This window comes from Cannabis sativa, chromosome 3 (genome assembly GCF_029168945.1).
Source record: "Cannabis sativa cultivar Pink pepper isolate KNU-18-1 chromosome 3, ASM2916894v1, whole genome shotgun sequence".
Taxonomy (NCBI): Eukaryota; Viridiplantae; Streptophyta; class Magnoliopsida; order Rosales; family Cannabaceae; genus Cannabis; species Cannabis sativa.
In genome coordinates this window covers 51,682,852-51,700,117 of record NC_083603.1, presented here as the reverse complement: position 1 = coordinate 51,700,117, position 17,266 = coordinate 51,682,852, and the positions used below count along the sequence as shown (strand labels likewise).

General features: G+C 38.3%; 1 protein-coding gene and 1 non-coding gene across 2 annotated transcripts; one reads left to right on the top strand and one right to left on the bottom strand.

The window, feature by feature from the left end:
* Nucleotides 1-7,788: 7,788 nt before the first annotated feature.
* LOC133036159 (uncharacterized) lies at nt 7,789-8,163 on the bottom strand. Its single transcript, XM_061112658.1, has one exon. The coding sequence runs from the start codon at nt 8,161-8,163 to the stop codon at nt 7,789-7,791; it is 375 nt and encodes a 124-aa protein (XP_060968641.1).
* A 4,264-nt stretch (nt 8,164-12,427) lies between these two features.
* On the top strand, nt 12,428-12,534 carry LOC133036421 (small nucleolar RNA R71). The gene has a single exon (XR_009687078.1). It is a non-coding gene; the product is annotated as a small nucleolar RNA R71 (small nucleolar RNA).
* Nucleotides 12,535-17,266: the final 4,732 nt, after the last annotated feature.

The window sequence follows — 17,266 nt, the reverse complement described above, 5'->3', positions numbered from 1 at the left end:
ACAAAAGCTATTTACAGTTCTAGCTGAAAGTAGAACACATCTCCAAGCAACTTCGAATGGCTTGAATTGTGATCTTACTATCTGCTTCTACCTCCATCAGTTGCCATAGTTTATACTTGATCCAACTTAAAATTTCCTTAACCCGAAAGGCCTCAACAGCAACTACATCCATGCGGCCATACTTACAACAGCAACTAGCTTCCACCAACATATCAAATCATCACGAGCTACAATACCAATCTCATATTTGCCTTCAGTTTCAAAAATGTCAGCATATGTTAACTTTATATACATTAGTATTAGGTTTAGACCAAAACTCAGCACCATTGCTATTTTATTGAAGGTCACATGATAGTAATTTTTCTTGACATTGAGCTTTTGGCTAGTGTTCCAAAGTGAATTTAGCCAACATCACCAAAGTATCAATTGAGGAAGATTTTTCCTCCCAAAATAGCTCATTATGAGCCTTCCAAATAGCCCATCAAAGTGTAGTAGCTAACCCCACATTATTCTCATCATGACTACCTAATAAGCTAGATATCCATGTACCCAAAGAGACAGAATTACCCTCTCCAGCAGTTAAACCCACATGACTCCAGCAAGTTGTAGCAAATAGACAGTATAACAACAGGTGAGCGATCGTTTCTGTAGCACTTTGACACAGAGGACAAATAGAAGGAACAATTACATGCTTCATTTTTACTTGTATCCGAGTGGGAAAACAATCAGCTAAGGCCCTCCATAATAAATTTTTGACCTTTGGAGGTATCTTTAGTTGCCAAAAATTCATCTAAAACCCTGAGTTATTAGCGCTCCCTCACACTTCTTTATGTTCTTGAAGCATTCGATAGGCACTCTTAACTGAGTAATGACTCGATGTCTCTCCACGCTAATATTAGTAATCAATTTCAATAGAAAAACTAATGGACACTCCCAATATCAATCTCGCATAACATTCATTGAACATGTCTCGAATAAGATTCACATCCCTTTCACTACTGCACACATATAATAATGAATTCACATATTGGTTTTCCAAGCCCTTGTTATTTGTAGTAACAAAAGGATTATTATCATCAAGTAACCAAGGATGGTTTAAGATACCCATTTGTTCCCCTGTTTCAACATCACATTGCCCCCTAGTTTAATCAAACTTTGGGAACTCTCTATACTCCGCCACACATAGCTCGGATTGGCTCCTAAGGGCGCAGATAAAAAATCACCATTTGGAAAATATCAAGCCTTATAAATCTTAAAAACTAAAGAATTAGACTATACCAAAAATTTCCACCCTTGTTTAGCAAGCATAGCCAAATTAAAATCGTGGAGAAGCCTAAAGCCTAACCCCCCAAACTTCTTATCTTTGGCCATTCGTTCCCAGCTCATCCACACAATACCTCTACTCTTACTCGACGAAGTTTGTTGGATCTCAGTGCATGTACGAATCAAAATAATAATAAAAAAAACACTTATATCATACTTGGCAAAGCTTGAAAAACTGTCTTTATTAAAAGAATTGCTTTACCTACCCGAGACAGAAGCTTCCCTTCACAACTGTTAATACGAGCTTTCACTCTATCCTTAAGGAACCCCAAAATAACAGATTTATTCTAGCCCATTGTGTTTGGAAGCCCCAAATACCTATTATGCTCATCAGCCTCTACTGTTCCCAGAGAATTACAGATCTAAACACACATACTTTCTTCAGAGTTAGGACTAAAAAGATCGAGGACTTCCCAAGATTTACTTTTTGGCCTGAAGTCGCCTCAAAGATACCAAGAAGCTCTTGAATATTACCACCACCAACTATAGATGCTCTACAAAACAAGCAACTGTTGGAATTATTTTACTAGGATCTAGATTTACTAACAAGTATGTTATTAACATCCTAAATATAAACTTCTAAAACGACATGAAATAAACACATATAAAGTTTCAAGAATCTTACAGTGGTTGCAGCGGAATATAATGTCTCCTTCCACTCAGATCTCTAACCCTTGTATCCTTTCTATAGCAGGGTATCACCAAGATCTGAGTTTGAATCTCTTTCTCTTGAAACTGGATTCTTCACATCCTTACACACTATGATTGAGTACCACTTGATGTGTGTGGGCACTTACTCTAATCACTCTAGGGTTTGAATAGAAGAGAGGAGAGAGAGAGAGAGATAGGGTTTCGGTTTTGGTATAGGAAAGAAGGCTAAAAATTTTACTGAAGGAAAGTGTTGCATCATCTTTTCCTTTAAAGTCATCATTGCCTATTTATAGGAAACCACTTAGGGTTAGGTTAGATTTATTTGGCATTAAAATAATGAAAAAATTAAATGGTAAATTGCTATGGAGTGGCCGGCCATGGATTGATATTGGGCCCCACGTTGCAATTTTGCTATTTTTCAAATTTTCCATCTTATTTTCTCAAGAAATGCTATTTTCCAATTTAACCACTTAAATGCCAATTCTAATTATTTAATAACTAAAATTAATTATTAAATAATATTGTCATTTAATATATTTATTAATTAGACTTAACAAAGTCTCTTAATTAACAAATAAACCCTAGAATCTCTTTTCTTCACAATTAAGCCCTAGCTTAGTGAAAATTCATAAACTAGACATATTCTAATTTTAGAATTATAATTGATTAATTAAAATCAATTAACTGAGTCTTACAAGTAGTATTGTCTCAACTAGTATGGGGACCATGGGCCTATATATCTGAGCTTCCAATAAGCAGATCTAGAATTTACCAAGTAAATTCACTAACTTATTAATTCCTCATTGCATCCACCATAGAACTTGGAATTATACTCTCAGTTATACATAACGCTCTATATAGTCCACGATATAGATACGCTATTAGTTATACATTGTTATAATCCCAAAAATCAATGATCCTCTATAGATGATTTACATTGTATAGGGATTAATTTACCGTTACACATTTCAATGTATTTTATCCTTAAAACACTTAGCCACCTATAAATGATATTTCAGTGAACTAACATAATCATTGAAATGAGTACTCAACCATTTATCACTGTTTAGCCAAGCTCGAAGGAAATCATCATTTCACTTCTATGTCTAGATAGAAGTTATAGATTCCATATCTATGATTAGCGCTCCCACACAATTGCAGTACCATGTTCCCAAAATGTACGTATCACCCTGTTACGAAAATTATGTTTACTACGCAAGTGTACGTATCAAGTAGTATCTCACGCAAGTGAGGTCGAACCATAGGGAATTGGATTAAGTACTACTAAACTATACTTATGATTCTATTCGGTAAAATAATAAGTTTGCAATTTAAAAGTAAATAACTCAGAAAATTAAAGAGAAAATAGACAACGATTAATCAAGATGAGAGATTAGGGAGGTGAATCCTGTTGATAAGCTACCTATGTTAATACCTAATTGCTATCCTTATCTCAATGTGAATGACAGATTATAAATTAACCTAACTCTTTTCAGATCTTTTAGGTTCTAAATCTTATGTTCTCTAATTAACTTCTTAATTAAATCAACATAAAATCAGCATTAAGCAATAATCTATTAGTCACTGAGGCTATGTAAATACTTTCGTTTTACATCAGAACCTAGACTATCCAAATTTTAGCATTCTCAATTCTCACTTTTCAGATTTCGAATTGAGATCATTATACATGTAAAAGGTGATCAAGCTTGCACATGGAATTAAACACAAATAAAGATAGTATTCACACATAAGATGAAGGAATGGCAATTATTTATTAACTAGGCATAAACTTAAACAACAATCATCATCCTCCCTTATTGGGAAATTTAGTTCATAATCACTCTAAAAACATCCATGATTAATTCAGAAATAAAAACAAACATAAAGAAGAATTAAAAAAGGTAAAAGAAAGAAACTAGAAGGTGGTATCGCTCCGGGTCTTCAAGATAGCTTCCTCTCCACTTGCCTCCACTATTAGGTCTGTTTTTGCTTAGTTCTGACCTTCAATGTCGTATTCCTTATATAGGGATGAGTGGTGTGCCTCCAATTGAGAGAAAAATCAAAATTAGGTCAAATCTGCGATTTCCGTACCTAGTCGCGACTAGCATTTAAGCTGGTCGCGACTACAGGCAAAACAAAACCGAGTTTCTGCCAAATTCTCGAAGTCGAGACCAGGAAAAAGGGTCGCGACCTGGCTCTCTGGAGGTCGCGACTACTGATGCGCCTGGAGCCGAATTTTCCAATTTTTTCCAAGTTTGTCCCAGTTTTTTGCCATTTGACTGAATTCGAACTTTAACACCCCGGGAACCTGAAATAATGAAAATCAAGCGTAAAACTGTTCCAAAAGACACCAATAGACGAGATAATGCTAATTTTAAAGACCCGAAACATAGGTTAACTATAACCTAACAAAATCTCCCAAACTAGATTCTTACTCGCCCCCGAGTAAGATAAAAAAAAAACTAACTACGCTATCAGATAATTACTACGCTGCTGACTCATGCTCTGTTTTCTTCCTTGCATAAACTAGAATTTTGATCTTATTAACTTTAACAATTAACTCGGATGCTCAATTAATAACACTACATACAACTGCAACAATCTACTCAAATGTGAAACATTGTTATAAGAGTTTTACTCTTTCCATCAGCTCCACAGCCCGATAACTCATAAGCTCGCATGCTTACCTTTCTCCACTAATGTTAACAGTGTTCTTCGGAATCATTAGGTCTTTTCAAGGCTTAGGTAGTATGGCTCAGATATTCAGGGATAGGCAAAAGAAAATACTGGCTCAAGATATCATAAGCACACAAACAGAACCCACAAGCTTCTTACTTTTCTTTTTCAATACCCCATAGTGTACCCACATTTACCAAGATTGAGAGAAGATATATTTATTATTTTCCAACACCACTGAAATCATATTCTTTACCTTTTTTTTTCAATTTTTTTTTCAATGACATTGAATTACACAATTTTTTTTTTTCTTTCTTCTCAATCTTACAAATATTTTTTTCCCTCTCACTATTTCGTCACACTAAATGTTTCTTTTTCCCCAAACTAATCATATAGCTTATGATATCATGGATAATCATGGTGAGAACAAAATTAATAGTGTGGTTGCAAAATTTCAAATCAGTGAGTGAAAACACAACAGGTTAAGGCTCAAAAGGGTAACTAGGGATACACATTATGGTAGGCTTGAAAGGCTCAAACTATCCAACAAATGCCTAAGTCATATTCCAATTGAACACTATCAAGGATTTCGCCTCAAAAGAATAAACATGCAAGTTCTAAGCTATCCTGTCAATCTTACCACAAACCACAGTAAAACAATTATAACAATTTTCACAACTTGAGTATTTGCAGAAAAACACAGGTTTCTAAGCATCCAAACTAATCCAAAGAGTTAACAAAATCAAGCACACAGTTATTTTACAGTTTCAGATCACATCACACTAATCAGCAGTGTACAACTATCGTCAAGCTTATTGCCATTCCTTAACTAAAGCAAAATAAAACTAAAAACAGAAAATTAAAAATGCAGAAATTAAAGTGCAGAATTTAAAATTTTTAAGTCTCTCCCCCCAAACTAAATATTACATTGTCCCCAATGTATACAGTAATATGCAGAGAGAAGAAACTTACCTGAGACCCTTTCAGAAAGGGTTGGGTGGTGGCGGCTGGTCATAGGGATAGAACCGAGGAGGTTGTGCCAAGTAGTTCGGGTCATCAATCCCAATGTTCATTCTGTTGATAAGAGAGTTGAGTTGCTGAACTTGTCCCTCATCATAGATACTCCTCTGCACCATGTATTGTTGCATGTGGTTGTTCTGCTGAATTATATAACTCAGCTGTGCATGAGTGTATTGTGTTGTAGGATCGATGGGCCTAGGCAATTGTAGTGGTTGCTCCTCTTCTTCTTCAACACTAGGCTCACGTTGCCGCCTACGCCCTTGCGGTGCATCAGGTGGTGGCTGGCCATAGGGGTGTGGCTCTTTCAGCCTGTTGACAAAGGCGATGTCCATCTTGCGAAGTGGCAACACCGTGTTGTCATACTTTAACTGGGGAACTTCATATGCCCCGCTGAGTTCTGTGATAACTCCTGCCAAACCAAAACCACCTCCCATGGCTCCTTGCACGATCTGCTCAATGCTTTGCCTTATGACTTGTCCAATATTAATGTTGTACCCCTTCATTATGGCGTACACATATTTCAGGCGATCCATTTGGACATCGGAAAAATGCTTGTTGAGCACTAACCGAGCACTCACAAAGTACAGCCATGTTTTTGCCACCGGGTTCAGCTCACACCGGTATAGAATATTGGGCGACCCCTCGGTACCATCATTGTCATGGAACCTCAACCCAGGAAATCCCACTGTCTCTGCCACATCCACCACATCAAACTGCTCTTCCTCCTCAATAATTCGGAGGCGTTGTTCCTCCCTAGTGTAATCTGGGACAGAGAACATCACATTGAATGTATCAGCAGTGGCGGGAACTTTCTTTCCACGCACCTTCACTTCCCCATTCCGGCGGTCAGGCCAATTCGCAAGGAATTCACAGGCCATAGTAACATTAGCCCGACCCCGAGTATCCACAAAGCTTCCCCACTTCATTCTTTCAATTTGAGCTCTGATTGTTTCAAACCGAGGTTGGCACCTCAAGGGATTTTCCAGGAATTCAATACCCTGATCTTCAATATAAGCCCTATTCTTTAACCTCACGAAGCGATTGTTGTCCTCGATATTTCCAAAGCGGGTTCTATCAAAACCCGTTGGTGGAGGGTTTGAAGACGAACCTTCTTCAACATTCCTAGTCCTCTTTGGTGCCATTTTTTTTTTCCTTTTCTTTTTTTTCGAAATTTTTTTTTTTTCTGAAACTCTTTTTTTTTCTAAAACTTTTTTTTTTCTAAAAAAAAATTGGGCAGCACTTCCCCTTAAATTTTCTCTATCCCAAAAATAAAAATTCACTCAAACAATATTCTTAAACACTCAATACCACAATACAATAATAACAACCCAATATAATCAATATTTTTGCACCACACACATTTATATCACTCAAAATCTAAAAAAATAATCAAATTCTTTAAAGAATGAAGAAAGTGATACTTACAAACCCGAAAAAGCTTTACTCCACCTCCATTGTTGAATGTTCTTGAAAGCTTGAGGTTGAAGGTGAAAACAATGGTGATTTTTGGATTTGGGTTATTTTTTTGGTGTGGGTTTTGATAATATGTGTATATCGTTGAGTGAAATCGGGTTATTGAATAGATTAGGTTTAAGAAATTTGAGAAAAGATGAAAAGATTGAAGATTGGAGATGAAAAATTGAATTTTTGAGATGGAAAAAGGGTAGGGTCGGCTGAGAGGATTTGAAATTTGAATTTTGTTGGTGTAGGGTTGAATGAGGGGGAAAGTGTGAATTTATAGAAATTTTGGTGAGCAAGTCGCGACTTGGCCTAAGGCTAGTCGCGACTAGCTCACAATAAAATTTCCTGCCTCTCTGGAAAATCAGGAAGTCGCGACTAAGGTCGCGACTTGGAAAATAGGTCGCGACTAGGCCAAAGGCTAGTCGCGACTACTGGGCTCAGGTCGAAAAATTATTTTTTATATATATATTTTTTTTTCACGCTTTTCACGATTCAATTAAAAAGAAATAATGTCTGGTACTAATCTAAAAATTGAAAATATTAACAATACTAAAGCATACTAAAACATAATCAAAAGTCTAACGAAAAATAATACTTGGGTTGCCTCCCAGAAGCGCTGTCTTTATCGTCATACAGCTGGACGCTGAGCCTTGCACTTCAAAGTGGTGCCAAGATCATGGCGGACTTGGCTTGGTCAAACTGACCTCCTAAGTAGAGCTTTAAACGATGTCCATTAACCTTGAAAGTTGTTGGACTTTCACCTTTTAACTCCACCGCTCCATAAGGAAACACCTTGACCACCGTGAATGGTCCCGACCACCTTGATTTCAACTTTCCAGGAAACAATTTCAGCCTTGAATTAAAGAGTAACACTTGCTGCCATGGTTGAAACTCTTTCCGTATTAGACCTTGATCGTGCCACTTTTTAGTTCTCTCCTTGTATATCTTTGCGTTTTCATAGGCTTCGTTCCGAAACTCATCTAGCTCATTCAGCTGTAATAGTCTTTTCTCCCCTGCAGCTTTTAGTTCCATGTTAAGAGTCTTCATGGCCCAAAAAGCTCTATGCTCTAACTCCACCGGTAAATGACAAGCCTTTCCAAACACCAACCGATATGGGGACATGCCAATCGGTGTTTTGAAAGCAGTTCTGTATGCCCACAGTGCGTCATCTAACTTTCTTGACCAATCTTTCCTTGATCTTTGCACTGTTTTCTCTAGAATCATCTTAATCTCCCGATTAGAAATTTCAGCTTGGCCATTACTTTGGGGATGGTATGGTAAAGCAGTTCGATGTCGGACACCATATCTTGAAAGAAGTGCTTCAAACTGCTTGTTACAGAAGTGACTCCCTTCATCGCTTACTATTGCTCGAGGAGTACCAAACCGAGTAAAAATGTTCTTTTGTAAGAAGCGGAGAACTGTCTTTCCATCATTTTGAGGTGTAGCTGAAGCTTCGACCCATTTAGACACATAATCAACAGCCAAAAGAATGTACTGATTGCTAAAGGATGAAGGAAAAGGACCCATAAAGTCTATTCCCCACACATCAAACAATTCAACTTCTAAAATTCCTGTTAAAGGCATCTCGTTTCTTCTTGAGATATTACCTGTTCGTTGACAACGATCACATGCCTTTACAAAAGTAGTAGCATCCTTGAATAGCGTTGGCCAAAAGAATCCACTTTGCAACACCTTTGCAGTTGTTCTATTTCCACTAAAATGTCCCCCACATGGTAAAGCATGACAGTGATTTAGGATAGAATACATCTCCTCTTCAGGCACACATCTTTTTATTATCTGATCAGCGCAGTGCTTGTAGAGGATTGGTTCTTCCCAATAGTAATGTTTCACCTCAGAAAATAATTTCTTCAATTGTTGACGCGAAAGCTCGGGTGGAGTTATTTTTGCAGCCAAGAAATTAACATAGTCAGCGTACCACGGTACCATCAGGTTTTCCCTCACACTAAAGAGTTGTTCATCAGGAAATTACTCATTTATTTGTACCTCCTTTGTATTCTGACTCTCTTGCAGCTCTAATCTTGACAAGTGGTCTGCTACCAGGTTTTCGGTGCCCTTTTTATCTTTTATCTCTAAGTCGAACTCTTGAAGTAAAAGTACCCACCGAATCAGTCTTGGTTTTGCGTCCTTCTTGGTCATAAGGTATTTGATTGCTGAATGATCTGTGTAGACAATTACCTTATTTCCAATCAGGTAGGGTCGAAATTTGTCACAAGCAAACACTATTGCCAGCATTTCTTTCTCTGTAGTGGCGTAATTTAATTGAGCATAATTCAGAGTTCTACTAGCATAGTAGATTGTGTGGAATACTCTGTCAACTCTCTGACCCAAAACCGCTCCAATGGCATAGTCACCTGCGTCACACATCAATTTAAACGGCAATTCCCAATTTGGTGAAGTTACTATCGGTGCTGTAATCAATCTCTCCTTTAAAATCTTGAAAGCTTTTAAACAATCTTCTCCAAACTCAAATGGAACTCCATTTACAAGTAAGCTAGATAAAGGTTTTGAGATTTTGGAGAAGTCCTTGATAAATCTGCGGTAGAAGCCAGCATGTCCTAGGAAACTCCTCACTCCTTTTACAGAAACTGGAGGTGGCAAATTTTCTATTGTTGAAACCTTTGCCTTATCCACCTCAATTCCTGCCTTTGAAATTTTGTGCCCAAGAACAATTCCTTCTGTTACCATAAAGTGGCACTTCTCCCAGTTTAACACCAAGTTAGACTTCTCGCACCTTGTTAGCACTTTTTCCAGATTTTCCAAACAATGATCAAAGGAAGAACCAAACACTGAAAAATCATCCATAAAAATTTCAATACAAGATTCAATCAAATTTGAAAAAATAGCCATCATACACCTTTGAAAAGTAGCAGGGGCGTTGCACAAGCCGAAGGGCATTCTTCTGAAAGCAAAGGTACCATAGGGACATGTGAAAGTAGTCTTCTCCTGATCTTCAGGTGCTATAGCTATCTGGTGGTATCCAGAATATCCATCAAGAAAATAGTAATATTCTTGCCCCGCTAATCTGTCTAGCATTTGATCAATGAAGGGCAAAGGGAAGTGATCTTTTCTTGTTGCTTTGTTGAGTTTCCTGTATCGATGCAGATCCTCCAACCAGTGACTGTTCTTGTACGAATCAACTCATTCTTTTCATTCTTGATCACCGTCATTCCACCTTTCTTTGGGACCACTTGCACCGGGCTAACCCACTTACTATCTGAAATAGGATAAGCAACTCCAGCATCCAACCACTTAACTACTTCTTTTCTGACAACTTCTTTCATGGGTGGATTAAGTCTTCGTTGAGCATCAATTGTTGGTTTGGCATTGTCTTCCATGAGAATTCGATGCATCACTGTTGAAGGACTGATTCCTTTAACATCACCTAGTGTCCAAGCGATGGCCTTATTATGAGCTCGGAGTACCCTCAAAAGTCTATCAGTTTCCACATCAGAGAGAGAAGCTGAAACAATAACTGGTAGCTTTTTATCTTGACCCAAAAATTCATACCTCAAGTGACTAGGAAGCACCTTCAATTCAAGTTCTGGAGGCTTTTCAGTAGATGGCTTTAGCTCTTTTGGAACTGCTCCCAATTCCTTAAAATATCTTCTGTTCAAGGGCCCATAGGAATCAAGCCACTTCACATACCCCATGACCTCTTGTCCTTCTTGCTCCGTCAATTCATCTTCAGTTAGACTTAGTTCAAGAGGATCATCTAGCAACTTTTTCTCACTCACCATTTCATCAATCAAGTCAATGAAGAAACAGTTATCACTTGCCTTTGGGTACGTCATAGCCTTTAGCACATTAAAGACCACTTCTTCTCCTTGGACTCTCAGCTTTAATTCACCCTTCTGAACATCGATCAAGGCTTGGCCAGTTGCCAAGAATGGTCTCCCAAGAATAATTGGGACATTGCTATCTTCTTCCATATCCAAAACGATGAAATCAGCTGGAAAGATGAACTTGTCAACCTTAACTAACACATCCTCAACGACTCCTCTAGGATGGGCTAGTGATCGGTCCGCCAATTGGAGAGTTACTGTTGTTGGCTTTGCTTCACCCAACTGCAATCTTTTAAACACCGATAGAGGCATCAAGTTAATGCTGGCTCCCAAGTCACAAAGTGCATTTATTCCCTCAATTTTCCCAATAGTACAAGGAATAGTGAAACTCCCTGGATCTCTAAGTTTAGGAGGGAGTTTCTTCTGTAGGATGGCGCTGCACTCTTCAGTTAGAGCCACTGTCTCATAATCCTCCATCTTTCTCTTCTTTGACAGGATTTCCTTCATAAACTTCACATAACTTGGCATCTGCTCTAAAGCTTCAAAGAAAGGGAATGTTAATGTGAAGTCTTTTGAAAACTTCCAGGAATTTGGTGAACTGCTTGTCTAAGCTTGACTTTCTAAGCCTTTGAGGGTATGGTATTTTTACATGGTGATCACTATTAGTTGGTGGAGACTGCTGTGGTTGTGTTCGACTTTCAGTAGCCTTCGTTGAAGTGGGTGTTGGGGTTGACATTTGTTGCTCTTCAATCTCCTTTTCTCCATTCACTAGTTGTGGCATTTCAGGACCATCATAATTTTTACCGCTTCTCAGGGTAATTGCCTTGCAGTTTTCCTTGGGGTTTACTTCAGTTGTGCTAGGCAAATTCCCTTGAGGACGGGTTGCTACTTGAGTTGCTAGTTGGCCCATCTGTGTCTGCAGGTCTTTGATTGAAGATCTAGTTTCAGTCATGAATTGAAGCAGTAAATCTGTCTGCAAACTAGAATTTCCACCAGAGGTTTGTTGCTGATTAAACTGTTGATTCTGATTCTGGTTCTGATTTTGTTGCTGATAGAACCCACTGTTTCTTCGGTTATTACCCTGGTTGAACCCATAGTTATTGTTGTTGTTCTGTGAATAATTTCCAATGGCTTTAGCTTCATCCATTGGCAAATCATCCACATCAGCTTGACACTCTGAAAAATGATGACTTCCTCCACATAGCTCACAAACAACTTGGGCTTGTTTAGCTTGCCCTACAATTAGCTTTGTCAATGCCTCAACCTGTGCTGTCAACTTTGTGATGGCATCAACCTCTAACACACCAGCTACCTTCTTTGATTGACTCCTTTCAGTTGGCCACTGCTGATTGTTTAGAGCCATCTCCTCCAATAGATCATAAGCCTCATTAGCACTCTTCCTCATAAAGGCTCCTCCAGCTGCTGCATCAGTTAAAGTTCTAGTATTTCCTACCAACCCATTGTAAAAGTTGTGGACCAGCATCCACTTCTCTATACCATGATGAGGGCACTTTCTAATCAGATCTTTAAACCTCTCCCAAGCCTCATGGAGAGATTCATTATCTTGTTGGCAGAAGTTATTGATTTCTCCTCTCAGCTTTGCAGACTTGGCTGGAGGAAAGAACTTTGACAAGAATTTCGTTGCCAGATCATTCCAGGTGGCGATAGAGTTGGGTGGCAAGGAGTTTAGCCAACTCTTGGCTCGTTCTCTAAGAGAGAATGGGAACAGTCTCAGTCGAATAGCATCATCACTAACTCCATTAACTTTAAAAGTTTCACAAAATTCCATGAAGTTAGAGAGATGCAGGTTAGGATCTTCAGAAGGGAGGCCACCAAACTGAACTGAAGACTGCACCATTTGAAGTATGGCAGGTTTGATCTCAAAGTTATTTGCATCCACTGCCGGTGGCCTGATACACGACTGCACTCCCGTCAGAGTAGGGAGAATGTAATCTCTCAAGCTACGGCCATTAGCTTGATCTTCTACTGCGCCACCATTATTGCCGTTATTGCCTCCATTGTTTGCAGCATTGGTAGCCATGATTTCTGAAGTTTCAGCAGTTGCTGAAACTCCCTCTTGCCTCTTGTTCTTTCGGTTTCTCCTACAAGTTTTCTCGATTTCGGGATCAACTGGTAATATCACAGCTTGTCCTTGACGGCGCATACACTTACGATGCCTGAAATAGATAACGAAAATATTGCAAGAAAAAGGTTAGAAAAATCAGCAAGAGAAAATATACCAAAGTAGAAGTTAGTATAATTTTGTGTAATATTAATCTTTAAACAATTCCCCGGCAACGGCGCCAAAAACTTGTTACGAAAATTATGTTTACTACGCAAGTGTACGTATCAAGTAGTATCTCACGCAAGTGAGGTCGAACCACAGGGAATTGGATTAAGTACTACTAAACTATACTTATGATTCTATTCGGTAAAATAATAAGTTTGCAATTTAAAAGTAAATAACTCAGAAAATTAAAGAGAAAATAGACGACGATTAATCAAGATGAGAGATTAGGGAGGTGAATCCTGTTGATAAGCTACCTATGTTAATACCTAATTGCTATCCTTATCTCAATGTGAATGACAGATTATAAATTAACCTAACTCTTTTCAGATCTTTTAGGTTCTAAATCTTATGTTCTCTAATTAACTTCTTAATTAAATCAACATAAAATCAGCATTAAGCAATAATCTATTAGTCACTGAGGCTATGTAAATACTTTCGTTTTACATCAGAACCTAGACTATCCAAATTTTAGCATTCTCAATTCTCACTTTTCAGATTTCGAATTGAGATCATTAAACATGTAAAAGGTGATCAAGCTTGCACATGGAATTAAACACAAATAAAGATAGTATTCACACATAAGATGAAGGAATGGCAATTATTTATTAACTAGGCATAAACTTAAACAACAATCATCATCCTCCCTTATTGGGAAATTAGTTCATAATCACTCTAAAAACATCCATGATTAATTCAGAAATAAAAACAAACATAAAGAAGAATTAAAAAAGGTAAAAGAAAGAAACTAGAAGGTGGTATCGCTCCGGGTCTTCAAGATAGCTTCCTCTCCACTTGCCTCCACTATTAGGTCTGTTTTTGCTTAATTCTGACCTTCAATGTCGTATTCCTTATATAGGGATGAGTGGTGTGCCTCCAATTGAGAGAAAAATCAAAATTAGGTCAAATCTGCGATTTCCGTACCTAGTCGCGACTAGCAATTAAGCTGGTGGCGACTACAGGCAAAACTCGAAAAACCGAGTTTCTGCCAAATTCTCGAAGTCGCGACCAGGGTCGCGACCAGGAAAAAGGGTCGCGACCTGGCTCTCTGGAGGTCGCGACTACTGATGCCCCTGGAGCCGAATTTTCCAATTTTTTCCAAGTTTGTCCCAGTTTTTCGCCATTTGACTGAATTCGAACTTTAACACCCCGGGAACCTGAAATAATGAAAATCAAGCGTAAAACTGCTCCAAAAGACACCAATAGACGAGATAATGCTAATTTTAAAGACCCAAAACATAGGTTAATTATAACCTAACACACCCTGACCAAAAAGTAGGCTTAACTAACAAATCAAAGAACATGAGTAATACTCTTGAGATCGAACCTAACCATGTCAGGATTAAGATCATTTGATATAGGATCAACTAGGTAATATTAAGTTGAATAGATGTTACGGTAGGATTATCATGTCTAATTCAAGTTCAATATCGGTCCCTTCTGATGCATACTCCATACATCCAACCCAAGCTTTACTTTAACTAATGCCCTGGAATGGATATAGCACTTATCCAAGGTGCAAGTAAACTATGTTGTAGATTATCATATCAGTTAAACCTTGTGTACTGATAAATCTAGGAATATATATTTAATCACACAATCTTGATTACTTTCCACTGTGCTGACGACACAATAAACAAGAATATAAATGTGATAAGGGTTTGGATGAATTTATAAATCAAATAAACATATAAATAATAACATGAACCAAATGACACACTAAATAAGTGATGAAAATACTTATGTCTCTTTATTGATAATTGAATGATAAAGATTACATTGAAATAGAGTTTTATTTAGGGCACAAAGCCCAACAAACTCCCACTTGCACTAATATAAAAACAATCAGTACATTTCAGCTAATCTTAAATTCAGTCGGTGCTTTTCAAATGCAGTTCCTACCAAAACTTTGGTGAATCGATCAACTAGGTTTTCCTCAGTGTCCACTTTCTCCACCAGTACATCTCCTCTTGCCACATACTCAATGATGATGTGATATTTCCTTTCTATGTGTTTGCTTCTCTTGTGGCTACGAGGCTCTTTACTGTTGGCTATGGCTCCAGTGTTATCACAAAGTAAAACCAGTGGTTTTTCCATTCCAAGAACAACACCGAGTCCTGTGAAGAACTATCTAAGCCAAACAAGTTCTTTAGCAGCCTCAGCTGCAGCTATGTATTCTGCCTCCATAGTAGAGTCTGAAATTGGGGTTTGTTTAACACTTCTCCAAATCACTGCTCCACCCCCAAGAGTAAACACCATCCCAAATGTAGATTTCCTGTCATCAAGACATGCTTGAAAACCTGAAGTGGTATAGCCTACGAGATTCAAAGCACCACCCTTGTAGACTAACACGAATTGCCTCGTACTTTTCAAGTACTTCAGGATATGCTTAACAACATTCCAATGTTCCTGTCCTGGATTTGTCTGATACCTGCTCACAATTCCTACTGCATAACAGATGTCAGGTCTAGTGCATAACATTGCATAGATTAGACTTCCAACTGCTGAAGCATAAGGAACCCTTCTCATGTCCTCTATCTCTTTAGGATCAGTGGGACACTGTTCCTTAGATAGACAGAAACCAAATCTAGAAGGCATAGTTGCCCCTTTGGTGTTTGTCATTGAGAATCTCTCTAAAACTTTATTTATGTAAGTTGTTAGAGAGAGCAAGGGATCTGTTCTTCCAGTTTCTGATAATCTGAATCTCGAGAACATATGCAGCTTCACCCAAATCCTTCATTTCGAATTGAGTGTCAAGCCACTCCTTGATGTCAGTCATTTTCTTGATATTGTTGCCAATAATCAAAATGTCATCAACATAAAGGACCAGGAAGACTACCACTTGGTTTTCCTTGAGTTGGTAAACACAAGGTTCATCTTCATTCTGAAGAAAGCCGTAGGTTTTAATGATTTTGTCAAACCTTTTGTTTCAGGAGCGAGAAGCTTGCTTAAGTACATAAATGGACCTATTGAGTTTGCGAACTTTCTTTTCCTGCCCTGGAAGAACATAGCCTTCTGGTTGCTCCATATAGATGGTTTCTTCAAGAATTCCGTTAAGGAAGGCTGTCTTGACATCCATTTGCCAGATTTCATAATCGAAAGCGGCTGCTATGGAGAGAAGAATTCGGATGGATTTGAGCATGGCGACCGGACTAAAAGTTTCCTCATAGTCCACGCCTTCTCTTTGGGTATAACCCTTGGCGACCAGTCTAGCTTTAAAAGTTTCGACTTCGCCTCCATTGCCTTTTTTCTTCTTGTAGACCCACTTACATCCAATTGGACGATAGTCATTGGGTGCGTCTACATATTCCCAGACTTTGTTCTTTTTCATGGAATCCATTTCGGAATCTATGCCGACTGACCATTGTTTCTCTTCGGGACTTGCCATTGCCTGTTTGTAGGTTAATGGGTCGTCATCAATACCGTCATTAATGACCATATTGATTTCACCATCCAAGCCATAACAAGATGGTTTATTAAAAACCCTCCCACTACAACGGGGAGCGGTGATCTTCTGAACAGGAACATCAGTGGTAGATTTCTCGGTTATATCAACTTGCAAAGGTTCAACCGAGGAAGTGGGATTATCCTCTACTTGAGTAGAAGATGATGGAACATTAGAAGGAGTTATATCTGAAAGTATTTCACCCAATACTACTTTGCTTTGCGGCTTGAAAGGTTCAACCGATGGTGGTCCGATGCCTTCCTGTTGTTAAAATGAGTAAAGGTTGAAGACAAAGGTCCGATGGTAGTCCGATGATATGGTCCGATGGGGTCCGATGGTAGTCCGATGGTGGTCCGATGGTCACCTGATGCTACTTTTTTTATGTACATAAAACATAAAAAAAAAAATTGGTAGCAGATATGGTCAGATGGTGGTCTGATGGTGGTCTGATGGTCACCTGATGCTAACTTTTTAATGTACAAAAATATATAAAAAAAATGGGTAGCATCGGGCCTGTTGGATTTTATGCCCTAAATAAAACTCTTTACAATCTGATTAGTTATCAATATAAGAAATTTGAAGTGATTGATGTTTGCATGA